Below are 26,856 nucleotides of genomic sequence, written 5' to 3'. Positions count from 1 at the left end.
CCGGTGGCTCCCGAGGCCGCGGGTGCCCGAACGGCGCCCCGCGCTCCCACTGCGGGCAGGGCGGCCCTGCGTGCTTGTGTAAATGGCCACAGAATGTCCCTGTGTCGGGCTGGCGGGGGCTCCAACTCGGAAAAGTGGACGTCAGGCTCAAGGGACAAGTGGGAGATGCTCTCCTTCGCTGTTTTCTTTTTTCCTTTTTTTTTTTTTTTTTTTTTTTTCCCCCTACCTCTTTTCCCTCCCTTTCCCCTATCCTTTTGGTCTGGAGTTTCTGCCTCAGAATGGGGGGAGTCCGCCCGCCGCGACACCGCCGAGTGGGACGGGGCACGAAGAGCAATCCCGGGCTGGCTTGTGCGAGCGGCCGTGTGGGAGGAGGCCGAAGCGCTGACAACCACAAGGTTAAATGCTCACTGCCCCAGAGAGGTGCGTGGGGAGGGAGCTCGCTGCACGCTCGTCACATGCCTCTGGGCCCTCGGAGAATCCCTCTGCCAGCATCTTTCTTTCCTCCAGTTTCTTGAAGCCCTCTGAAGTAAACTGATGTAGTGTTATTAATGGGGTCTGTAGTGCTCCAGTGGAAAGCGCGTGTGTTGGAGAAGAGGGAATGAACTTACCTAACTGGTCAGGGAGAGAGAACGGTAGAAAGACTTTTCTCATCCCTCGCTCCCTGTGCAGTAAGGTAAAAACGTGAAGTAACGGCCGAGGAATTAAACACGGGTAATTTCTTACTGATGTGTGCAACAAGGTTTGTGTTTCTCCTTGACCTCACTTTCAGGGGTGACCTGCGTTGGAAGAGTCCCCTGATTTTGCTCAGCTGCTGAAGGAAAAGGGAGGAAGGGCTCTTAACATCTCTATTAATACCCGTTAATAATAATAACAACAGGGTGATGTCTTCATCCCCATGACTCTCTGTCAGGGGGTGCCTGCCGACCTGTGTCTGCTTCCCTGTGATTGACAGGCTGCCAGCAGGATGCTGCCTCCATTGCAGGGGCGAGAGGCACAGGTGAGCTGCGAGGAGAGACCGAGATCTGAAGAGGGTTTCCTAATAGGGATGTTTGGGCTCTTTCAAGTGTCGCAGACACACTCATTAAACTCAAGGAGCTCGGGGCCGGTGTGGTGGTGCTGTAAGGAAATGAAACTAGAACCGTTGATTATCCAGACAGTTCTCAACAGCCTCCTTCCAGGAGATTTCACGAGCGGCTGTATAAAAGGGAATAATGGTGGTGGGTGGGAGAGGTAAAGAGGAAATTAGTGTGGGGTGCACTTAAAAAAGGAGCAAAGTAGGAAACAAACCCCTGATGAGAAGGATGTGAAGATCAGAGCAACAAGGTGCGGTAATGCCTAGGAATCTCCTGTGCTGTTGATGAGTAGTTATGCTTGAGGAGAAATTATGGGCACTTTCTAAGGTGCACTGGAGAAATGGGGTATAGGAAGTGAGACTCAGAGAAGAAACTCTTTTTATGAAGAGGTCATTTTACCTTTTCAAGTTTCTTTCTGCCTGATTCAAATGGGCTCCACTTGCCCGCTCATCTGTGAATGTTAAAAGGGGATGCTGGACCTGCACAGTTTACAAATGGACTAAAATGTAAGCTTTTGCTAACTAAACCAATTCCTTTTGAAATCAAGCTTGAATGAGCTTGTTAATAAAAATGGGTCTGTTTTACTCCCATAAATGGCCCTTTTTTTTCCCTTTTATTTTTCTTTTTCCCAGAAGCCGGTCTGATTTTTACCATCTAAAAATCCCAGCGTTGTGGCTACTGTCCAGTTCTCCCCTTGATTTAAGAGGCTTTGCCATGTAGGGTTTTTCTTTGAGGGGTTTTCTTCTTTTGAGGTCTCTGGCAGCAGTGGGGGTATTCATAGTCATTACTGCACAGAGAAGGCAGGATTTCAGGATTACCCCTCCCAGAAGTCCTGGTGCATAGCAAGGAGGACACTTGCTGCCTTGTAGATATGTGTCCCTTGCTTTTGCATCCCTGAAGGCTACTTGGGAAGCTGGGCCATGGCCATGGCCTCAGAGGCAGCTGCCCACTCTTTCAGCTTGGGGCCTTAGGGGTGTGTGCCAGCCCCAGTGTGACACCAGGATCGCCCCAGCGGTGCGATAACTGCGGATATGTGCTTCCGCTCCGCGTTTGTGAGCGAAAAGCTTCCTTGGCAGGCACGCTCTGCGGTGCCGAGAAGTAGTAGAGACTCAATAATACTTTTTTGTGGCTCTTCACAGATACCACTGAGGATGAAGGGGCAGATTGAAAAAATAACAACAGTAATAATGTTTTTGACTTGATGTGTTGTGGCATCGCGTCAAGTTATGTCGGGGAGGTAACAGCATTTTGTATGTTTGAAGTGACATAATATAACTTGACTGATGCAACATGACTTGATATCAGAAAATACTGGTTCACAGTGGAACTTTGGCAGGTATCTTCCCTGAACAAAATGTTAGGAACTGAGAGAAGAGGGGCAAGAGGGGTGGGGGAGAGAAAGGTTGAAAGAGAAGAACTTCAAGGCTCGCATTTTAGTCAGTTCCACTGCATAAATCATGGCAGAATTTGCTGTGGGCAAGCCAACCTACACACCGTGCAGCACATTTATAAATTTCGAGATAATGAGAGTTACGATATTTCTCAAATACATAAATGTTTTGATTGCAAAGACCAGATTTCTGCTTAGAAAAGTAAACTGACGTCAGGTAGCATGATTAATTCCAACAGATTGTGTTAATTGTAGTTGACTTAAATTGCTGTACAAACGTGTTGGGGGTTAGAAAACTTTTATTTTTAATTGTTGGTGTGTGAAATGAGTAAGCAGATAAAGTGTTTAAAAAAATCTGTTTGCACAGGGAGTAATCCAGCCTCTATGACATGATGGAGCAGTAAAGGAATAAAATGTACATTGATCCGGTACTGCGTATTTTTTCATGAGTGCATTATGTCTGCTAGTTTGCTCTGCTGCAGAAGTCAGCTGTGACAGACAATGGCCAACGTCATTTTTATCAAAACCCTGCCTTTCTTGTAGTTACCAAATAGTGGAAGTTGAAATGCACCGTATGTTTTGGGGTAAATCTGCCGTTTTTGAAGGTGACAAGGTTGAAAAGTACGCAAAGATAGAACATTTTTGGAGTTCACCATTTTCTGATGGAGGCCAATGGCATATTGAAAGTATTAAAGTGCCTCAAACCTAGAAAAGCCTGCAGTTTTGTTAGTTTTTGCATGGATGCTTTTAACTATTAGACTTTAATCTTTGGGATAAAGTCCTCCTCCTTTTTAGCTTGTGACACTCCCTGAAAGAAAGTGATTATTTATGGTGGTTGCACTCTTACGCTAAAATACATATTCAACACTTGCAAACTAGTATCACTAGGAAACAGGAGTTGTTGGAAGCACTAGATGAAAACAGTTCAATGTAAAACGATACATTTAACATCAAATATTCTCAAGGACTGTTAGGATTAAGTATTGTGAATGAAGGGGGAAGGAAAAGCCACTTCAGCTGGGGATAAGGAATCTAATTAAAAATCAGTATTAAGGATATATAACTGGAGCCTGCTATCATGCTCTTTAGAGTACCATTGTATCAGTTGTAAAAGGGAGGAAGAAGTATCATTAAAGCAGAAATGAAATGTTTTCTCAGATTAAAAGGCTGAGATGAGTGAAACGGTGCTGTTGATCTTGGTAGCGAAGCATCTGATCCCACACTCCTTACGAGAGCCATTGGAGACAACAGATGACTTGTCTGAAAAAGGACTGAGAGGTGCAGGACGAAGGATAAAAGACGTGGGCTCCCCACTTGTCACTTTATATTTGGGCATTGATGGCATTTCTGAAAAGTGAAGCCAACCTGTAAGGGCTTGTACCGTGTTTGATTAGGTAAATTCATTTTAATATCGACCTAGTGAAAATGAAGCTGCATTCTCTGGAGTACACCCTGAAACTAATACCGACATGTGAAAACAAACCCAAAATATTTGTGCAGAAAATTAGTATCAAGTTTTAGGTCACCAGAGACGTGTGAAATGCGGCTGGGAGCAGCGGGGCTGCTGTAACGCAGCCGGCATCAGCTGCGGAGAGTTCTGAGCCTCTGACCTGCCAGACCAAACCGCAGGGAGCAGAGCTGGAGCATCCCCCGTGCCCCGGCCCCGCAGAGCACAAAGCGGCGGCGGCGCAGGTGGCCCCGCGGCCGGCGGCACCTGGGCGGGGGCCGGGCGGGCTGCAGGTGGTGCTGCTGAGCCGGGAAGCCGCGCTCCGCCAGGAATCCCCGGCAGCAGCACGAGAGGGGGCCCTGCCAAACGCGCGCATTTATTCATTGCAAGTGTGCAAGGCTCACCAATTGAGAGGCAGAGGCAGCACTAGTCGGGCTTAGGTATTCTACCCTCTCTGAATACAATTCCGGATTTAGAGTCAGCTTAAATCCAAAGGGAAAACACTTTATAAGGCTGAAAGCTGTGTAGTTGCAACAGCCAGGGTTATGAGCTATCAAAGGCAATTACATTAAAATAGATTATACTGTGTAAATTGAGCCATTTAGAAGGTGAGAACCAAAGAAACAGCTCTGATCCCCCTTCTTTCTAAATTGCAGTTTTAGTTCCTTGCAATTCTGAGGCACAAAAGTAGGTGAGACTGCTTTTGTATCTGCAAAGTGCTTTATTTCTGAGTGTAATTCTAACTGAGTGCAATCTAGGTTAAAAGCTGGACAACTGGGTAATTAGAGCTCGCTTGCTGCTAAAGGACGATCAGCTGTACCGTAGCTCATTTGTGTTCCCAGAGACTTGTTCTCCTCTCCCCTGAGCGGAGGCTCCTGGAGAAGAAGCATCTGTGCCCAGACTTTTCTTGATTGCGGAGATGATGGTGCTGGACAAGGAGGACGGTAGGTGGGCTGAGATTGTGTAAGCCTGTGCTTGGTGTCTTCTGTGTGCTGCTAATGTAGAAATAAATAGTTTTGAAGCAGGTGTGCACTGTGCATTTCAGAGTGCTCTGCTTTGAGCTTCTGATGCTTTTCTCTTGTGTAGGTAAAAGCATGCTTGCTCTTTATTTTTTTTTTTTTATCTCTTCTCTGACATGATCGGACAGCCAAGAAGGGTTTACTCCAGGCTCTGTTTGCTGATGGACATAGCAGAAACAGCTTGATTTTTTTTTTTAATATCTATGTAGATTTTTCTTTCTGCAAGTTAATATATCCATTTTAGCCTGTTTGTTTTAACAGCTTTTATTGTAAATCTAATTTTGAGATTTTCTTTCCTTTTCATTGCATGCCATTTAGGTCTCTTTAATGTGCGCCTCTAATATCTATTTCTCACAGCTTTTCTTCATAGCTATAAACATAATGACAATAAGCTAATAAGCTGCTGTGGCAGGAAAAAAAGCATTGGTTTATTCTAAGAATTAATGGCAGAAGTGGAGGTTCATTTGGAAGGTAATTTCATGAATGAAACTGAAGGAGAGCTTGACTTATTTTAGGATTTCACATATACTTATTTTTTTAAGCTGGCTAGTCCTCATTAAGGATGCTTAAGGGGAACAAATTGATCTGAGTGATATCAGACAGTGTTAGTGAGTAGCCTGAATGACCTGATGCTATCTTTTGCATGGTGCCTGCCAGGGTGTGCAACTTAACTGCTCAGTCATCAGTAGTTTCTGGGATGAAGGTGGTAAGTCCAATCGCAACTTTTTAATTAAGTTTTTTTTTTTCAAGGGCTGCTTTTTGGCTTAGGTTGTCCCTCATAGCTCATAGCCTGAGAGCAAGGATTAAAACGGAGGCAGAGCAGAACATTTCTGTAGCCATCCACATGGACTTCTATCGATGGTGCTGCCTCTTGCCAAGGACCTCCACCTTGGCGGCACTTTGTGCATGGAAAGTGGGAACTGCATCTTAACTTCTAACAGGCATTTCTACCCATTATCTCCTTATTTCATTCCATCTTTATAAATGGATGAAGTGTGCCGTGTAATGGATTTCCCTGATCTTTTAAAATTTATTTTAGAAATCTCTTTAAGTGTAAAAAAAAAAAAAGTCATAGCGTAGGCTGTTGCCATTTGAAAGTAGGAGAAATTACTGAATATTTGTAACACTGTAGACAGGAAGCAGCTTTTCACTGGGAGCAAAAGGGCTTGGAGAAATTGGAAGTTGGGCATTTGGGCAGTAGCATTGATTTTACTTGAATATATGTATTGCTTTTTAAAATATTTATGAGAAAAATAACTTGTAATTCAAAGTCACTTACTTTCCTCTGTTGGGGTCATGCTAACCATGTTTTGTGACTAATGCTGAAAGCTGCTATTAAGTTGAAATTCTATGATTTTTATTCCACAACCCATATCTGTCTTCTAGTATTTTAAAACTGAATTAGTACTGCACTGGAGACTAATTAGGAAGGCTTTGACTATTGAAGGACCAGAAGTCTTCTACTAAAGTTTCTTTTCCCTCTCTCCTTTCCTTGCCTCCCAAAAAAAGGGAGTGTTTTAGACATAGCATTTTGAGGTCTTCTCTCATTATAGGTTTGATTTCTAAAATTCTCAGTCTGGCATGTTCATGCAGGTAGAATTTGCATCTAGTTTCTGGGATGGCATGTGAGGTTTCGTTTCACGAAGTATTTGGGACAATGAAAAAACGTGGACTTTTCACAAAGACTTGACACCTTTAAAATATGAGACCAAGCAGAAATGCATCATTATCAGTGCCCTCTTGTATGTAGATTCAATCAGATTTGGACTAAGAGTTGACCAATGTGAGATCAAAGTCTGTGTGTAAGTCGTTGTGCCCTTCTGAATTCATTCTGTGCTAATTAAGTTGGCATCCCAAAACTGTGAAATAATCTTATTGAGGGGGGAAAAAAAATAAATCATGGGCTTTATTTCTGTTAAGATCTCCTAAGTTCCTTTATTAACACAGTAGAACTTTAAAAAAAAAATGAGTAGATGTGGAGCATCTGTTACCCATCTTCTAGATCAGCTTTGCAGTTGACTGGCCTGTGGATGAAAGACACACTAAGTGCTTGAGTATTGCTTATGCTGGGAAAACAAATGAAGCTAACAGGGTTTCAAAGGCTTTGAAGCAGTGTCACTCTCAGAGGTGTTCAGTTGTTTTCTTTGGCAATATAAGTTGAAGCAAGCTAGTTTACTTTATTAGAGGCATAAGGCTACTCTTGTAACCTTCCTCTGACTAAGATGAATTTGGCTGACTGACCTTATTTCTTTCAGGACCACACGTGTTGTGCTGGGTTTGGGTTTTTTGGGGTTTTTTTCCCTCCTTAGGATTCATCTCTTTTAAAGGACGGCAGCATTTTCTGTATTTTGTTAAAGCTCCCTTTTCAATTTGTGCCTCCCCACAGAACTATGTTCTGCTATGATGGAGCAATGCAAATCAAGTAAAATAGCCCAAATTAATTCTTCACATCGGCGGCAGTATGATTGCCTGCATGGAATCAATAATGCATCATAGAGGGATCAAATTTTGGAGTATAATGTGTGAATAATGCTTGACACAAAACAAAAATTCAGTCATCATAATAGCAATTAGGAAAAAGCTGCAGCTTATCCCAGCTGTAATCTCTGCTAACAATGAAGCACAGCCTGGTAATCAGCATGTATGGTATGAAATGCGCTAATAGAAATCACGGCTCTTTGTTATGTGTGTGTGGGGTGAAAGTTTCCTTTTCAGCTAACTTGTGCTGTGTTAACCAGACATAGCATCCTTCAACCAAATTGTGGAGTGTGCATGCACTTGTAAAAACACTGATCAGCTGTGTGTTCATCCCGATGTTTGCATAGACAGGAGCACCCCAAATCATGGATCCTTTGTGTTTTCAAGCAGAACTCTGATTAAACAGATCACAAGAGTAGGCTGAGTAAATAACACATCAGTGGACTCCATTAAACGTGTACCTTGGTTTTACATAGAAAGAAAATCTCGTATTTTGTTCAAAAATGGAAGGAAAAACATGGATACTTAGTGGTTGTGTGCATTGGGGTTGGAGAATGGGTCTTAGGTGGATGGGAGATATTTAGGGCAATGAATATTAGGTAATTTGAAACTGCATTAGTAGCAGCAGTTGGGTTCCCTGTTGTGTGAGAGCCCATCTTGCCCCGCACAGAAGGTAAAAACCCGCAGCATTTGGCGTTAGAAAAGCTGAGAAATGGATTGTGTAATGTCAGTGACAGGAACTGTGCCACAGCGCCCTGGCCAGGACAGCAGAGCTGTGGGCTGGCTTCACAAGGGAGTATGCCAGCTGCCAGATGGAGTTGCCTATACAGAGGTGTCTCTCCATATCCACCTGCCTATCTCCAGCAACATAGGTCCAAGCGGTCCTGTTGTGTCGAAAAAAGTCATCATAGGCACAGAAATAAAGCAGGTACAAATTGTGCCACGTAGGAGGAAGAGCTGTTCTGCGTGCTGCTGCTATCTTTTGTTTGCCTTTGAGTGTACCTTTCTCGGGGGTACCTATTGAGGAGTCATGCAGAGAGAGAAGGGGACATGGCACAGTGGCTTTTCCTCATGTGACATGAAAATTAGGCAATTTTCTTTTGCCTAATATTCTTGAAGCTCTCTCGTTCTTTCCTGTGCCCCTCTACCACGGACCTCCTCCATGGTCCACTGGTATCTAGCTTACCATGTATGAGGAATCCCTACATATCTTCCCAGACATCAGCTTATTCAAAGAATGATTAATAAAGGTCACCAAAGATCTTATTTTTGCCTACTTAGCTGAGTTACCTGTTGGTTTTTTTGAGGGCTTGATCTTCACACATATGCTTTTGGTGTAATTTTGGAGGTTTGGTCTGGCTTTAGTTCATGACAGTGTCCTTTTGTGACTCAGAAGTACAGCAGTGGATTAATATATTCATGAAGAGGAGATAAAAAGTTCTCAAAGAAGTATTCTGAATAAAATCGGAGCACATTCGGCAGCAGAACATAAGACTCGGTTTGGTCATAAAGGACCTAAAAACCGTTTGGACTGTTTCTCCAAAGCTGATCAAGTGTGGAGCTAGAGGCAGCTCTTCCTAGAGCTTCCCTCTGCCCCTGAAGTGGCAAATATGGAAGCATGATAGAACCAAGGGGTAGTAAAGTAATTGCCTAAAGCTGTTCAAGAAATTGAGGCTGCTGTAGTTGGAGCACTGATAACCTTAGGTATCCTTTTAAAGAAATCTCATCCTATGGGAAGAAGAGGAGTGAAAGGAGGTAGCAGGCCTAAGAGGAGCAAACTGCTTTGTGCAGGAGTATGGCAGGCAATCACATAGTTCCTAGTGTTTGTTCAGACCAGATAGCTGAAGGATCTGGGTAGGATGTCATCATACTTCATTCCCAGATGCTGTTGACACGTGATAATTGTCTAGTTGACATAACAAGCGTTGAAACAGTGTAAGGACATTTTCCAGCTTGGGTAATAGGGCAAAAGAAGCAGCTTGTTCTTGGAAATCAGTCTGCTCTAATTTTGCTTTAATGCAGTAGAAGGTATACTTGATACCCTGGCAGCAGAACATAATTCGTCTTCTTTGGAGTTAGTGTTAAATTTTATTATCTTTAATAAATACAACGTGAACATGTCAGCTTGTTTGTCATAGTCATTCCAAAAATGCTCTCTTATGGTAGAATCTTCGGAAAAATTCCTTTTAAGAGCAGTGCATTATTAATAAAGTAATCCATTAGGTCTGGTGATAAAGGGTCACAGCAGAGTCTGAAATGCGTTTCTTAAATGGTTAAGAAATTTATCATGGTTGGAGGATTAATTGATTTCATTTGGAGGCTTTCTTAAAGTTTTCAGGCGTTGTGTTTAGAGGTGGTTTTATTCTCTTTGGAAATGTGCTTGCCGCTCAAAGTTTTGCTTCGCTGTCATTAGCATGAACTATTACATTTCTGCTAAAGGCAAACTGTTCTTCTAGCATTATGACTGATTGCATCTGTGAGGAGTCCTACTTAGGTAAAGAATATGAAAGTTTATGGCAAATAAGGTATTTTACTTGAAATCAATTCAAAATCAGAATAATGGCATCAAGCATTAAGTGTTGCAGCATAAGAATAAAGACGGCACTGCAGATGCTGCTAAATGCTGAACTATAAAACTCTAATGGGTCTATATCTTTTAAAAATTGGACAGAATTGTCATCATTTAGAATACATAGACATTGTTTTAAACCGTATAGAAATCGCTGCCCCCAACTTCAATAATGTGCGTAACTGTTGCCAGGGAATGATTTATTCAGTGAATGTAGCTCCTATTCACTGAAGACTTGGGGGTGGAGGGAAGGGTGCTTTAAAATGAAAGTTGTTCACTATTAGATTAACATAATTAAACCTATAGATGGTCTGAGAAAAATCCACCACAGCTACTGTTTTTTCAGTTCTCTGTGTGTGTTTTCTCTGCCCTCCAATGGGATGACTCCCAAGCCCAAGTTTCCAAGCACAATGTGGGGTGCTGTCCCTGCAAACAGATGCTCAACTCTCCAGTGAATGTTCTTGCAAACTACTCTCTACTTACATTATGTATCAAAGCAGATAATGGATGCTCTTGCCCAAATTTAGAGGGTTTTTAAATGTCATTGAATATTTTCAAACTCTTTATGCCAATGTTCAGAGTTCCTTGTGTGCTAATCAAACTCTGAAAGGGTGGTTTGGGCAGTGAAAGTATTATTTGCCTTCCTTTTAAACTACTGATATCAACAGTTCAAGTTTCTCCTAAAGAAAAAGTGGATGATTGTTGCATATTCATGACTGAACTGCAGAGAACTTGGACCAGAATTAAACAATTAACCCTCTCTCCAATGTAAACATCCATTTGAGTAGAAGCCAGGGATATTCCTACTTGGTTTATTATGGATCCGAGATATAGAAATGTATTCCAGAGGACTGTGTTTCTAATAAATAAAAAGCCATAATGAGAATGTAACTGGGAAGGAAGACAAAAGCAGCCATGCTTTAAATTGTTAATGATGGTGCCAGTGGCTGCAGCTTTACCACAGCTGTTTAAATTGATCAGCTAGTGAAAATGTTTTGTTTTGGCATTTTCCCTGCATGTGCAACTCTTTCGAAGGGACCTCTGGAAGGTTTTCAAAGGGGAATCATGATCTTTTTTTAAACAAGGCTTAGAGCACCACAGTTTCCAGCATTTTGGAATCCAGTATTTAAGGATGCAGTTCAGTTTCTCTTTTGTAAAGTTTTTGGCTGAAGAGCCATTATTTCCCCTAGATTTCCTTTACCACTTTTTAAAAATTTTATTTTTCTTTCCCCTCCACAAATACTGCAATTACTCACTACCCATAAAAGCTGAGGCAACAGCACACTTCCTAGCTGTCCTTTTTTCTTTTCCCATCTCTATTTTACTGATGCTACTGAGCTTGATCAGAAAAGCAGAAAGGGGCTATGTCGATTCGCTATGCATCTTTTGGTCAAGCATCCAGTGTGAAATTGTTCTGTAAAATGTACTTTTTCAGAGGGAACTCACTCCTAATTTATCTCCTGGTTGGCTCTACCTTGCAGCTGAAGTGGGTTAACCAATACCTCTTTATCGCTTGTGTCCTTTCCTTCTGTTCCAGAGAAATGGGTGTATGTTTCAAAAGGATGCCATCTCTTCAGGGCAGGTAGGGAGGAGAAGATTGGACTTTCTGTGTGTTGACAAGTGACATGGTAGAGATGTTTGGGAAGGGGACTGGCTTGAGCTGGTGAGCCTTGGTGTCTTTTTTGGAATGCCTCCTGCCTTGAGCTCATGGGCAGACCTCGTGTGACTCCTCTTCCTGGCACTCTTGGTGGCAGGTGACTCCTGGGCAGGCCGTGCCTTAGATAATGTTGAGCAGCCAGGTTTCTGCATTAATGTACTTGCAGTGAGGGTGGGTACTGAACATTATTCAGAATCCATTATATATTTATCCTTATACTCCTTTGTGGAAAATGATTTCTGTAAGTACCCTGTTACGGTTATGAAAGCCTAAATAAGCATCAGTCTCAAACCCTTTGACCTGTCTGCACAGAATGGAGATCTGTTTTGAAAAGGACTCCTTTATATCTGTTTTTACTCCATGCCCTTCCATTCATTTGCCTATACAAAGCAATAAAGGGTAAAACTAAAGTAACATAAATTGGTCTGTCTTCCTGAATCCATGTCTCGCTAATGTACCCAGATTAACTCAACTGTAAATTGTCTCCTTTGGATGTCGTGTCTTGCTAAAAGTTTCCTATATGATTCATGATTTGGATTGCTTTTAACAGCTATTGGCTAAGCAATATGGTAAATGTACAAGGTGATGCAATTGGCATTAGTGAGAGGATGCACAGGAGCATGTAATGCAGTCAATACTACATTAACTACTGATGCCCAATTACAGAAACTGGAAGAGTGGCTTTTAGGAGCATTAGGACTTGCAGAAGAGCTGAGATCACCTGCCGCTCCTTGCCTAAAAGCTTCACCCTTTACACGCTGGGATCAAAGCAAACATTTAGTTGCTCTTTTGTCATGTATAACAACGAAGGTATTTTCCCCCCTTTTTTTTTCCAAAAAGTGTCACACTGATGCTTTTAGCACATGTAAAATCCTATCTCCATATTTCAAGACTCTACTTCCATCTCCTGGGGCAAGACTTTATTTGAATAAAAAGTCTTTAACCACCTCTGCATTTATTGTTTCTCTGAAGCTTACTATTACAGCCAGTTTTTCTTTTAAAGAAATACTAAGTGATATTTAGAGTGTCCTATTTCAGTGTGCCAGACTGGGCTCCTCTTTGTTCCCCCCAACTTCTTCCTTTTTCTAATCTGTATATGATTGTTTGTGCCCTCAGCTGGCTCCAAGTCTAAAAGGTGTTTTAAAATACAACCAGATACCACACAAAACAGGATATTTGAGTGTGCAACCTCTCTGCAGTCCACATTCAGATTAAGCACATATTGTTTCCACCACTGCTTTTAAACCCATTTGCAGTAGATGGCGAAGGATCACATTATACTAAAAGACAGTGCATACTTTTAGATCGAGCTGGGTGATCACAGATTCTAAATCTGTTTTTAAAATAATGAGCTATGTCACTGCTGCATGGCAAAGCTAGCAACCCACAAAGTTCCTCTGGACTTGGAGCGAGATGGGAAATTAAGCGGCTCTAAGAACACTGAAATATTTTAGTATAAAAGACAGCTGGCAGGTGGCTTATTGCTCTTGTTGCAGCATTTGTCTTTACTTCCAGCTATGATACTTGGCATATCACTGCTGCTTTTAATCCTCAAAGCATTTTGCCAGTATTGAGGAATTTGTGCACCCCAAGTGATCATCCCCTGGAACTAAGGCCTGGATATCTGGGGGATGTGCCTGACCCCCCATGAGGCATGGGTGGGCTTTTGTGTTTCAGCTGTCCCTGGTTTGTTCCTCTCTGCTGGGCTTGGGTCCCACCTTGCCTGCTGTCCCATGCTGGGTTAGGAGGTCAGACATCTGCAGAAGAAGGGAGAAATAACTTCTGGATCTCCTGGGAAGAACAGAGTGCTATTGAAACAATTGCTCTCCTTAACTGTTTCAGGGGCAGGTTTATTGATCCCCTCTCAGTTGGCAGTTTTAATTTTGGGGGTTTTTTATCCCTGAGGTCCAGTCCAAGCAATTGCAAATTGTTGAAGATAAGCCTTCTCTAGCTAATCTTCCTGCCATAATTATGAGCGTTGGTCACGTTCCCGTCCTCCCCCTTCGATGACTGTGAGTGTCGGTCTCGTCCCCCTCTGCCATTTCACGGGGGCAACAGAAAAAATGGGGTAAGACTGTGCTGGAAAACATCCTGACAGTCTACAGGCATTTCCTCAGCGGCCTTCTTGTTTGATAGATGGTGCCTTAATTTCTCAGCCAGCAGCTGTGTCGGATGTCCGTGTGTTGGCTCCGAATCCCCCCGGCGCTCTGCCCCATACCTGGGTACCGGGCTGCTCCGGGGTGTTTGCTGCGGCAGGGGCGGGGCAGAGGAGGAGCCTGTTATTTTTAAGACTGATTGTTGCGTTCAGGTGCCGATCGATGCTCTTTTGAACGTCTGGGGGAGCAGAGCAGAAGGTGACCTGCTGGTTTTCCCCTTGCACTAATGTGTTTAAAAGGTGGCACCAGCAGTGGGGGCGTGGGGGAACTTGGCTGAGCTGTGCCTTCAGCGTGCTTGAAACGCAGACGAGTATCCTGAGCTTGATGCACTTTCCAAGCTGTACAAACAATGTTTGAAAAGTCTAAAGTACCCAGCAGGGCAAGTCAAAACGTCCTTGAGCAACTTTGTATTTAGACAGTGTTTTCTCTTTGCCTTTGATCAGGAGGGAACAGATGTGTCTCCTCTCATGTGTGTGTTTGTGCACACCCCCTGATGTTCTCGCGTTCCCTGTCCTTGTGCAGGGGCTGCAGTATTTAGGGTGCGCTGTTATTCCTCTTTGTTCTCTCTTATTACTGTTGTTCTGTTGCTTTTTTGGTTTTGTTTTTCCAGGGAATCTAAGTTGGAATTTAGAGAGGCCAGACTAAACAAGGTTTTAACTTACTCTCGCTCATTTCCTTATCTCTCTTTAACTTGGAGAGAGTGGAAAAAGAATATATATATATATAGAGTAACGCTCCCTTTAAAAACAAAAAAAAAAGTATGCATATATATAATCGATTCCTTGACTAGTTTTTTGGGGGGCAGGTTTTGAGCATTTGGTCTAAGTGGGCTGCTCAGTGAAATTTGTACATTCATAAAATAGCTGATTGAAAAGCAATATTTCAGATAAATACAAGCCAGCGATCTATCAGCAGTTGTAATAAAAGCTGGGCTTCAGGCTGTGATTTTATTTTGAAATAATAAGAATTGCTTTATTCTTTTTACTTGAGTTACCATGGTAATTCTGTCGTGTAGCAGTGTTATATTGATTTAGAAAGTGGACAGTAATATTTCTTTTGTGTTATTCTGTTTCTAGGGGTTGATTTCTAATTTCCACTTGGAGATTACTTTTATAAATTTCTTAAGTCCTTCCACTTTTTTCTCTAGCAGTGTAATTTTCCTCTCACACATTGCTATTTTCTGAGCTTATTGGTTTGCTCTTATTTTAAATTAAACTTGCTGGTTTCAAATATTGAAATGACATCTTTGTCTGTGTCTGTACTTTGGTTTAGCAAAATATTACAGTCTGCTGTTTTATGCTTAATAATTTAAGGGAAGCTTTATGTCTGCCATCAGTGGTTGTTGGTAACTCATGACTAAACCAACACAGAGCTCAAACCTCTGACATTTTAATACCGTGTAATGGTGCTTCCACCCTGCACACTGTTTGGGTTTTTCTTTAATCTGCCTTGTGTGTGTGCTAAAAAGAATGCCAATTAAATTCTGAAGAGATCAGGAGGAGTTTTTGGGTGGAGCTGGCTCTTGGCCACTTTAGGTCTCTGTCACGCTTGAGAGAACCATTGGTTTTATCTATGGCACAGGTACCGTTCCTGGCTACCCATATTTCTCTTGCAATTAAGAAGCTTCAAGTTTTCTAGAAGAAAAATTTTGACTTGCAGAAGTGCTTGTGCACACTCAGTGCCTGGCAAAAAGTAACAAACTCCTTTAGCTCTGTACGGGATGGTTATATAAGGTTTTTCCAACCATTCTGATTCTGTGCTACCTTAGCTATGGAGCACTGCTCTTAGATTGCTGCTGCTTTAAGAAATGGCAGTCTAAACAGGATGGGACTGTTCCTTGTGGCATCTCTTTCTTTTTTTGTGAATGAGAAATAATCCTTCTATCCCGAACCTGGGAGAAGAGGGGCAATGAACCTCAGGAATCCCAGTCTTCAGAAGTGGTATTTTAGATCCTGAAACCAAAGCCATGAATTCTGCTTTCCAACACGAGTCATTCGGATGACCTTTCAGTTCAGAGGGTGGGATACCTACTTTGTGAGCACTAAGAACAGATTTCCTGATGGTATAAAACCACCACTGATAGATTCTGTGGTGCAAGTAACTGGTGGGAGGGAAACTGAAGTCTTGTGCTGTTGCCCCTTGGTTTCATTCCTGTATGAAGCTCAAAACAGTAAGAAAAGGAGCCCAGAAATCCCAGCTGATCTTTTTGGGGCTCACTGGAATGTCTACAAGCAGGAATTACCACCAGCTGGAAAGGGCAGAAGAAGAGGAAAAGGGTGGCTTGGACAGATGGTGGTTGACCTCAAAAGGACTGAGGTGTGAAGTAGCTGGTGAAAGGCAAATGCAATCCTGGAATAAATAGAACAAGGAACTGCTAATAATGATTCCTGTTAATAATGCTGGAGAGAGGCACTGACAGACCTTGTCTACTATGGGTAACTTGCAGATCCCTCATGCTAAGGGACAGTAAATCCATGTGGAAGTAGGGGCAGAGAGGATCCTCATGAAGAGCAATCTGTGCTTCAGCTCATCTGCCTTTGCAAAATGAAGGCTGACTGGTCTGGATAAGCACTCTGGGAGGGGAAACACCAGGGAGGAAGGAAAGTGGACTTTTTACCCCAAAACATTAGAACAAGTAGTTGGAAATGGCTAAGAATGTTTCTAGGCTACCAATTTAAAAGCTTCTGGGCTTCTGGTCTCTAGATCAGCTTTCCTCAGAGGACAGTGGAGGCATGAAGCTGACTTGCTTGGGTTAGAGAAAGGCATGGTGCCATAGCCTCTGGCTGTAGGAGCTGGGACTCACTAGTCCTTCTCATCAGTCCATGTTGAGGCATTTATGCCACAGCCTGTGAAGCTCTGTCAATGTTTCCATAAAAGCCCCGTATTTTCATGAACATTCATTCATGGCGAAAGTCTGCATGTAAGATCCTGCCTGAGGTTACCTTTTTCTTCCCTATTAAAATTTTATAAACCTGTCACTTGGCTGGGAATTTTAGTTTTCTGTGAAAGTGAAATAGAAGGGGGGCCCTGATGGGGAAGCATGGAGGTTATAGTGTCATTTTCTTCCTCAGTGCTCCCTGTAAAAATAAATAAATAAGTAAGTAAAAAGGCACAAGCTACAATCTTACGGGTGAACTCCTTGATGAGAATGGCAAAAGCCATGTCTGCAGGTTCTGAACTCCTTTTCAGTGATGTGATTTGGTTTGATCTGAGTGTGAAAACACATAGGCAGCTGCTGCTCCCAGAAGTCTCCCCTAGCTTTTCTGTGTGCAGGTGTTGCCTGTGCTGTTCAGCTTGAGAGCAGTGATCCACAAACTTTAAAACCTTGAAATAGGTCCTGACCTGTGAGGCTGTAATGGCCCTGGGAGCCTTTACGGCCCATCAGATGATGTCTGTTACACATTAGTCTGTAATAGCTCCAGAATAACTAACTTCTTTTTTTTTTTTTTTTTTTTTTTTTTCTTTTTAATCAGTAATTATATCTCTCCACAATGGAATGCAGTGGCTCGCCGTGCTAAAGCACAGTTCTAAGGTAATGCAACAAGAGACTGTTTAATGTCTCTGACAGTCTCGGTGCTGAGCACAGGTCCCCTCTTTTCGTTCTTCAGCATTTTCTTTCTCATTCCTTACTCGTATTGCAGCAAATCCGGGCTACCAGGAGCTGGCATCTCACCCCAGATTCTCTGTGATGTGGTAAACAAATACCTCGTACTATGGGTCTCCTCAAAATAATGATCTGGTCTTTCCCCATCACAGCTGCTTTTCAGGAAGACCTTCAGCTGATAATTTGCAGTCTTCTTAGTAGGGCTCTGTGCTCAAGAGAGCAATCTTGCCATGGTGGGAAAAAGGACTAGATGATTTAATGGACTTTTTTTATAATCATTTCACTCTGTATCTGATCTTTTTGTGGGATACAGTGCTGCGTGCATCCTAAGTTGGGATTTGGGTTTGCTACCCCCTACCTAAAATGTATTTTCTTTCCCTATGGTTCGTTCAATTATAACTCTAGGATATATCTTCTGGGACTGAGTAATTGGCTAGGTCAGAAGTAATCTTTATTTTCACTAGAGAGATGTTTACAAACTGATGCTGTAGTATCTCTTTAAAACCCACTGAGAATCTGATTAAAGGCCTGAGGATCTTCTGCAAAGATTGCCTGCTCCCAGTTGACTTGAAAGGGTCAGCATGCTGTCACAGTTTCGACGACTAAGAATTAACTTAAGGCTGATTCAAATGCTACTCTCTGTGTACAGCATTGATTGGACTGCTTTCAGATGGCAAGAGGTAACTTTATCCTGCAGCATGTGTGAACTCCATTTAGTTAAATAGGGAAGCTGAATGAATATGCTCGCTTGTGGCATGGGAGCTCAAAGGTGAACACGTTCTACCCCTTCTGCCCTGAATTAAATACTTCGGGGAGGATGGGAGGGAAACATAATTCTTGTGGTAGCATACTTGGGATACTGACTGGTGCAGCTGTTCTTCAGCAAGTGCAGCTCCTAAATATCACAAAATCTTTCCTTCTCTTCCCCTATGCACAGTCTACCCCATCGTCTTGACCATAATGGGATGGGATTGCTTGTTATGGAAATGGCAGCAGAAAAATAAACCCCAGACCAAATGAAACGAGCTTGGTGCAGCATTATCACTGCTCCTTTTTCAGGAATTGAAGATTTTTAACCTGGTTTCATGTGAGCATCAGTGTTCAAAGACACCGTGCGTTAATGTGGGAATGACATTAATGGTGCTGACTCACTCAAGGCTGTGGGGTTTGTGGTGTCATGCTTACAGTTGCTAGCCTTGGAGAAGCCTTTAAAAAGGTCCTGCTGAATGCAGCTGCCTCACACAGCGATGGGCTCAGTGGGAAGCAATTCCAGGCTGGTGTATTCCTGCTCCATCAGGGTCTGGACCAAAGCAGGCAGTGTTGCTGCTCCTGCTGCAGCGGAGCCCGTCATGTGGAAGTTCTGCTGGGCACCTTATGGCAAGAAAACAGGCTGGGCTGAGGTGTGCTCCTGACCTCCTGTCAGCCTCCTTGCCAAGCCAGTGGCTCCTCGAAATGACCGAGCATCCAGGGAAGGTGCCCCACGAGCATTTAAACTTCAGCCAGGATGCAGAGGCCAGCTAGTGTAAGTCAGTGAGCATCTTGCTGAAGGTGGGGATTCCGGATTTTCTGCCTCCTATGATGTCTGGTACACTGAAGACCTTTCTGGTGACAGTCACAGCGCTGAGGCCCTTCTTGGGCTTTGGTAGAGACACCAGTGCTGTTCCCAGCTGAACAACCTCGAGGGTTTGGTGCATCTGTGTTAAAGAGATCAGATTTCCCTGAGCAATTTCATAGTGATTCTTCTGGGTTGTCTTGGGGTGAGTGCAAGTGGCTGTAAGGCAATATCATAGGCTAAACTAAAACCTTGGCGTTTTTTGGTTTTTGGGGTTTTTTGCTTTTTTTTTCTTGCAACTGTTGTAACAAATCCAGGAGGAAGAGATGCTGGAAATGCTGACAGGCTCCGAGTTAGAGCAAGCAGAGAGGCCATGCTGCAGTAATGTACTGCTCAGCTTTAATTGTGCCCAGTGCAATTTCTGTGTTCCCCATGGACACCTGGCCACGCTTGCATCCAGAGCTGCAATTTGCCAGTGGTCACTCTCAGAAGAAAAATATGTGCTGAAGGGATCCTCAGCGAGCTGATGGCAACAACAACTGCACCAGCCAAGGTGGAGGAATAGAGAATGATTTTGATGTCTCCTGTAGGTGACCAGCCATGAAACCAGACAGTTTCCATCTGCAAGACTTGAAAAATGACACCAGAGACTGACAGTCATGTCCTTACTTCACATCCACTTCCAGCCTGGAGGGGCTGCTGCCTTGTGGTCACTGTAGTTTAGTTGTGGCATGTTTCACTGTACACAACTGAATCCATTTTCTGTACAGTAAACAAAGCTCTGATTGCCTCTTGAGACAAATATTTTGACCATCTTTTGCCACTATAAACTTTCTACCAAATTAAACAGTGCATTAAGGAGCTGTGGACGTGCTGCAGTAAACCCTGTGCTACACTTGATGGCTACTCAATGTTTGCTTCTGCTTCCTTTCATCCTGTCTTCTTTCTGCTCGGGGTGGTTGGCTCCTTCCTCATCACTGCACAAGCTCCAAGTGTTTTAGTCTCAAATGATGACTTGCTTCCCACCCTACTCCCATCCCAAGCAGATAGATAAAAATTTGAGCTCAACAAATCCCTTGCCAAATCTTGAACTGTACTTAGGGTTTCTCAGTGTGTGCTGTTCTCATTCAGCTTGTGAGCTTGCAGCACTGACTCTCCAAAGAATGCTCCTTCATGATGCTTAATCAAAGACAGCAAACATTTCTTGGTCTTGGCTCAAGTTTCTATCAGATCTACAGAACAAGTCGGTTGTGAAGGTCGCTATGCTGGTCCCTGCTACAAGGGAGGGTCATGAGAGTTGTTACAGTACCAGCTGTGAACAGTGTGACAAGTCTCATTTTGTTTCAATTAAATGAATACTCTTCAAATGGTATTAACCTAGTTAAAATTTTGCTTATCAAAGCAAGATCTGTAAAGCAAGCCAGGTAAGTGCCTATTACTGTTTGAGGTTGTATGAGAATGCAGGAGGAGGAGTTGATTTTGAACTTTCCTCACGCTCCATATCATGATCAAGCGCTTGAGGCAACTTTAACACCGGAATGATTTCGTCATTAAAGGAGTAGTGTTGATAGCAGGGCTGTGTTTACTCAGCATTTCCCTGCCAGCTCTCCTTCCACTTGTTTACCCTTGAGTTCAGGATAGATGCCTACCCAGTGAAGGAAAGGTCTTGCACATCCTGTGGATGCTGAACGGCAGGATTTTCTTGAAATAAATGCTGAAAATCCTTTCTGTGTCCTGGAAGAAATCCCTAAGATATCATGTAGGAAGAAAAATCCCACAGGACTTGATCCTGCTTGTGTTTTTATTGTTTGGTACTATGCTGTGTAGGTCAGTGCATGCCTAGAGAAGAGCAAGAAACAGCCTCTGAGTTAGAATGTTTGAATTAAGCATCAAGAAAAAGGTTGAGAAGTGCAATGAGAGTACAGTAACTTTCACAAAATAGCAGCATTTTGGTAATCTGTGGTGGAATGAAATTCAGGGCTCCAGATCTCCGGTGTGAATGCTACATGCTGAATTGCAAAAAAAAACATGTAAGTTCATGTGATTCTTGCTTCAGTACCAGACCCAAGGGCAGATCAGCACAGGTGCTGGCTGTCAGTCTGTTTCCACTTTACTCTGGGTGTACGATTTTGTGTTACATTGCGTCAAGTGCTAATCTGGCTGTGCTTTTTGTTCCACTTATGCAATTTAATATGTCATCCTCACCTCCTCCCTTGCTTGATTTACTCTGCTGTATACTGTGTATTATGGCAAAGTGCTTTTCCTCTAAAACAGGGAAAACCAATTTGGGAACAATGCACAAACCAAATAAGGCACACGGAGATGTTTTAAAAATACTAGCAAAGAGATACGCAACAAAACACACAAGTACCTTTGGAAATGCGGAAGCAAACTGGATCTCTGTGCTTGGGAGGAGGTAAGTGTAGTCCCAAGGAGAAGGGCATGCATGAGTTGAGAGCAGGACATGCTGGGGGTTCTCTGACTTTCTGCTATTACTGGCTCCAAGTCAGAAAAACTGATGCAGAGGCAAACAGAGGCCGTGCGGAACCTGCCATTTTTAAAATACACACAGAGGAATATTTCTAACTACTTAAGGGTTTGTCAACGTTTGGTCTTTATTTTGCCTGATGATCAACTAGTATTACGTCTTCCCACGAGTCTCATGAGGTTTGGCTGGTTTTGCAGGGTGCCTCACAGGAACCAGATCCAACCAGAGAACTGGGAAGTGGTGGGTGCAGCATTTCTCCTCTTTGTGCCACAGTCCCGTGCAGAGGGCTCAGAGGGGTGGGTGGTTGGTTCAGTGCATGGCTGAACGGCATGGTTTGGTGTGTGGAATGAAGAGAGGAAGTGCAGAGACCTTCCCAAGCTCTGTGGCTGAGCCTGTTTGTCCCTGTGCTGGCTGTGGCGCCAAGCTGGAGATGCAGCCATTTGCCTTCTGTGTCTGAGGAGCCCTTTCTGCTTTATGCCTTCATCTTCACAGCTTCTCTCAGACATCCCTGTGGCTCTGTACTCATCCTGCCTCTTCAAAAGATAGAAATCTTCATTTCTCCCTCCATTTCTGGGGAGCTGAGATTCTGGAGTCCTTGAATCATTTGGCTTGCCCTCTGCTATGCTGCCTTTGCTGCATCCCTTTTATGTAATCACCGCAGCTCACAGTATTCGGTAATACAGCCCCAGTCCTCTCTCTAATAGACTGCTATGATGTCCATGACTTACATCCCTGAATTTTCATTACTGCTACAAAGACTTTTATGCACTTTAAAAGGGAACAGATGGATTCTTCCCTATTTTGGAAGAGATCATTCGTGCCTGTCCACCTTCTCAAGTTCACCTATTTTCATTACTTTAACTTAAAATGATTTGTGGAGCCTTCTGAGCTCTCAAAATTAAACTGGAGCCTGAATAAGATTTGAACCTAGATTTCCCTCATCTAACCTAAAGTAGATGATAGCTTCAAGGGAGGACCTAGAGAATAGTTCATTTTGGTTATAGTTCAAAACAGTAGTCAGTCTGTTCTTTCCCACTGAGCTCTTTCAGAGTTGTTCCAAGGAAGCTCACAAAGAGCCCTTCTGAGATTGAAGTGGGAACAAAGTGCTAATTGTTAAATTATCTTTTATCCCCCCAAAACCTAAGGAAAATCATCTGAAGGATGTTAGTTGCATACAGAGTATTTCTGTCTCCATCCAGTGTTAAGTAGTCTGTTTTAGAAAACCTTTATGTTTTGTTCTTTGCAGCTCTCAATGGGCTTTTGCTCTCAAACAATATGGGCTCTAGCAGGTGGCATTTTTGGCAAATGACCTCTTCTCAATACCAGGACGTTCAGATGTTGGCCTTTCTCATCTTTTTCAGAACTGCTAAAATAGGAGGTGAAGGGCAAAAGTACTGCTAATAGGGTGAAGATGCACTAAGATCTCAGGCCGGAAGAAAATCAAAATATTGGTTTCCAAGGAACTGGGTTGCTGGTGAAGAGTGTGGTGTGATAGCTGGGTGTAGGAGCTGGCAGCACTTCTCTCTAGAAACAAATGGCGCAGACTTACAAGAGCAGGTCCTCTGCTGTGGCAGAGGTTAATTATACGAGTGGTTCTGCAACTCGCGGCTTTTTCTTCTGCGCTCTGCTCACATTTGCCTTTCTGACGTGAACTGCAGTAATGTGCACAATTCATGTGTCTCTGTCTGATTTTGGTTAATTGTAGTAGTAATTACTAATTTCCAACCCCTGACCTGCTTTTTTAATCGCGTTTTTTAAACGATCTTTTTGTGCCATTTTGGAATTCGGTGTTTGGTTTTTAATTTAGATAAATTATGCTAAAATGTTCTTGAGAGAGCTGCACGCTGAGGTCAAAAGCTTTATCTGCACCGTGCCCGTTTTCTCTAACCTATTTTAATAATCGCAGCTGCTTTCTTTAATGGGTAGCGTTTGTTGAACTATGCTAAATCTGTCCTGTTTAGACCAGGCTGCTGAGGAAGCAGTAAAACAAAGTGCTGCGGAGCGGCCCTGAGGCTTCAGGATTGCCACATGGGTTGGGAGGTTCTAGGGCTGGGTTTCCCTCTTCCTCCCTCCTTCCCTCCCTCCCAGCCCATCTCACAGCACGCCCAGCCCCCCAGCTCCTCTAACCTGAAGCCTTTCCTTCCCCTTCTCCCTGTACCTGAGAGGGAAATGCCCTCTGCTGCCCCTGTCCCTCGTTGTGCTGGTGGCACCAGCCTGGCTGTGGGAGAGCTGTCTGGAATGACCGGCCACATCCACCTCCTTGCTGGACACTGCTAAGGGGAGGTGGCCCTTCATCCCACAGATGGGTGGTGGTCATCATGAGCAGCAGGGGCTGGTGGTCGGCCACCTCGTGGGGGGGTCTCAAAGCTTTTAGGAAGGACGTGTCTTTATCCCTCTGCTGTCTCCAGGCACAGAAGAGGCTGTGTGTATTTACAGGTGGAGGCACGGTTTGCTTTTGCTGTTTGTGGTGAATCGTTCGAGGTTTCATGCAGACTGGTTTTCCTACCTTTCTGCTGTCCTCTCCTTATGCTTTGGATGGGGAAAGTTTAACAGGGTGCGACGTTTTCAAACTTGGAAACAGGTATTAAAGAGCAATTAGCTGGCCAGCCTCCCTGGATAAAACAGGGAAACCTTGCCAAAGATCTTCTTGTCTTTAAACATTTGTACAAATCTCTTGTCAAATACAGAAGTAATTGCCTTTCCCCCTCTTTCTTTCTCCTCTTTCCTCATCCACTTTCAGTCCTGCATCTGGTTTAATATAATGGGTGTTTGCATGAACGGCTTAGTTAGCCAGGGTGGTAATAAAACACTTTAAATTTATTGTGACATTTGGATTTAATTAAAAAGTACACACTTAGAAAAGTAAAACATAATGTGTAGAAGGAGTCAGGAAGGTTTTTCTCCTTTTCTTCCAAAAAGATAATTAGAGTTGTATTTTAAATTGTTTATGTGCTGCTAATCATTGTAATAAATCATTTATACTGAGAAAGACACACTCTAATGTGCTTGTGTAACTGTTTATGCTCTCAAGTTTCTATCATGAACAAATTGATCTGGAAGTGAATTTATTAACCACTAGGGAAGAAATCATTAGTGCTTTCTCTAAATATTCCCCAGGTACACTTTTATTATAGTAGTTTACTGTTTTAACTAAAAGTAACGTTACAGGGCCTTGGTTTAATTATGATGCAAATTGACTTTCCATCATTTAGAAGGAGGGAAAACTGCCTTTTTGCTGTTAAGATACATCTACGTTGTATCTGCCAGAGCACCTCAGCGTTTTCAGAGGTTTTTTTGTGGAAAAAAAAAAAAAGGTAAACTTGTGTGGGGACTTTATGGAAGTTTTAAAATACTCCAGAAAGTTTAATCTCTTTAATCTACCTGGCCTTTGATAAAGGATCTTAGGATAAGGTAAGTGTAGCCTGTTAAATCTTTTGCAGCTGGCAGCACATTTACACTTTTAAAGCACCATGGTGCTTTCATGGTGCTGGAGACCACTTGAAATCTTTTGGAAATAATCGGCGTTGCTGGTTCCCCATTGCCAGCGAAGGCACCCATGCAGATTTTCACATGTAAAATCAGTGGCAGAACTGCACTTCTAATCTGAGGCTTTTCTGGTTCATAGTGCTTAATCCAAACTGGGAGCTGCTGGCACCCCAGGCCTTCCCGAGGGTTTTTAGGGTGGTGTTGTCCTGTGAGTCCAGAGGTGGTGGCAGAGCCCGCAAATCCCCGGTCCCCTGGGCTGAGGGACAGCTTCCATGCTTGGAGGCGTTGCTGAATTAGTTTTCAACACCTGTACTTCCCCCATGGTAATAAATTGCATTTCCCAACCTGCCCAAGAAACCAAATCTGGGCACTGAAGGTTCCAGTTAAAGCTGGTAGATTTTGTGGGTGCTTTTTAAATTTAGATGCTATTACTTGAGTACTGAATTATTTCTTTACAGGTCTAGCATCAGGCCGTTCGTTGGGAATGCCCACAACATGTAGATTTATACAGTTGAATTGGTGGTTAGGCAGTTTTATTTGAAGTCCTTTGTAACCTGATGGGAAGGGTTCATTTTCTATGGGGTATTCTTAATTTTAAATACAACAACAACAACAAAATATCAAAGAATGCCCACAACAAACCCACCCAATGACAAAAAACCAACCCGTGTTCCAATTTTTGTTAAACAGGCTGCAGCTCTTTCCAGCAGAGAGAGGAAAGTGAACATGAGTAAAATTGTTCTTCTAGATACATATATTATTTGGAGGTGACTGAAAAAGGATTTGATGGTTGGTGTACATGTGCTTATATGTCACAAAGACGACCTATTGCCTCGGGGAATTGGGCACTGCAATATCTTTGGGCCTTAAGTACCTGCACTTTTATTTTTACTGTTTTGGTTTTTTAAAAATATGATCCTTACCTTCCCATGGTTGAGTTAATGTTGTCTTTTTCTCCTTAGCCCTAGGGAGGCTCACAAGTGACAAACGTTTGTGTGTCAGTCCTGGCCATGTGTGTGATGTGCCACCAGCAACCTGTGGGCGTGTGTGTGTATGTGGGAAGAATTTATTGCCGCTTCAGTTACACCGTGTCACTGAAGTGGCTTTTTATTTCTAGATTTTCCCCCAAACAGGTTGTCTTTTCTTACAAGATGAAGGTGTTCATTCTCTTATCTCCTTTCATTTCGGATGTTTGAAATCCAGTAACATTATATACATTTTGCTGGCAAAGTGTGGATTTTTTTGAGGCTTCTAGCTATTCATTTTTCCAGAAACTTGCTATACAGTGTTCTGCCACATTAGGTTTCTCTAATAATCCATGGGAGGATGTGATCAAGATCTATTACTGCCTCTCAGTGTGGTCGTCACCTAATTTCATGAGGAGCTGTAGTGGCATTTCGCTTTGCTGTTTGCAGGTTTAAACCTGTATTTTGAAAGCCTTGCTGTACTAACCAGGCTTCAGAACTGTAAGGAACCAAAGGACATCATATGTCTTCTAGAAAATGTGGATTTTTCTTTTTTTTTTTTTCTTCTTTGTCACCCTTAGATCCTTTTATGGCCATTTTCAGAGCAAAATACGAGGCCTTCAGTCATTTTGTATTCTGCTGAATCTGACACTTAGAAATGTAAACGTGACTATCAGAATGCTATTAGTTGAGAATAATAAATGTCCCTTTACAAGTGAAGTCTTTATACAGAGGTGACTCCTGCTGGGATTCCTGAAGGCATTTTTCTTTCAAAGCACAAATATTTCAGCACTTAAAGCAACATTTGATATCCTCTTGCCATTTCCGTGGCCTGAGCCTCTGTGTTGCCGTGGCTTCTTTTTCTTCTCTCGACATTTTACAAGGTACACTGCATCCAAACGTGGACTTTTTCTGCAGAATTGTCCCTGAATTAATGGAACTCAAAAACCGCCAATGGCAGTTTTATAAAAA

At 42.9% G+C, this 26,856-nt stretch overlaps 1 protein-coding gene across 1 annotated transcript in view; it reads left to right on the top strand.

Moving 5' to 3' along the window:
- Window positions 1-4,300: 4,300 nt before the first annotated feature.
- The window catches only part of LOC121673127 (rhombotin-1), a 54,294-nt gene continuing 31,738 nt past the window's right edge, over window positions 4,301-26,856 (top strand). The window contains exon 1 of the mRNA XM_042046196.1: window positions 4,301-4,854. Within this exon, the coding sequence (XP_041902130.1) occupies window positions 4,830-4,854 (25 nt within the window). The 5' untranslated portion in view covers window positions 4,301-4,829. The remainder of the gene's footprint in view (window positions 4,855-26,856) is intronic.

Source organism: Corvus kubaryi, unplaced genomic scaffold, assembly GCF_017639235.1.
Source record: "Corvus kubaryi isolate FWS band 111438036 unplaced genomic scaffold, C.kubaryi_AGA036_p1.0 65226, whole genome shotgun sequence".
Lineage (NCBI taxonomy): Eukaryota > Metazoa > Chordata > Aves > Passeriformes > Corvidae > Corvus > Corvus kubaryi.
Note: the sequence above shows the minus strand (reverse complement) of the source record. Positions and strands in the feature narration are given on the sequence as shown.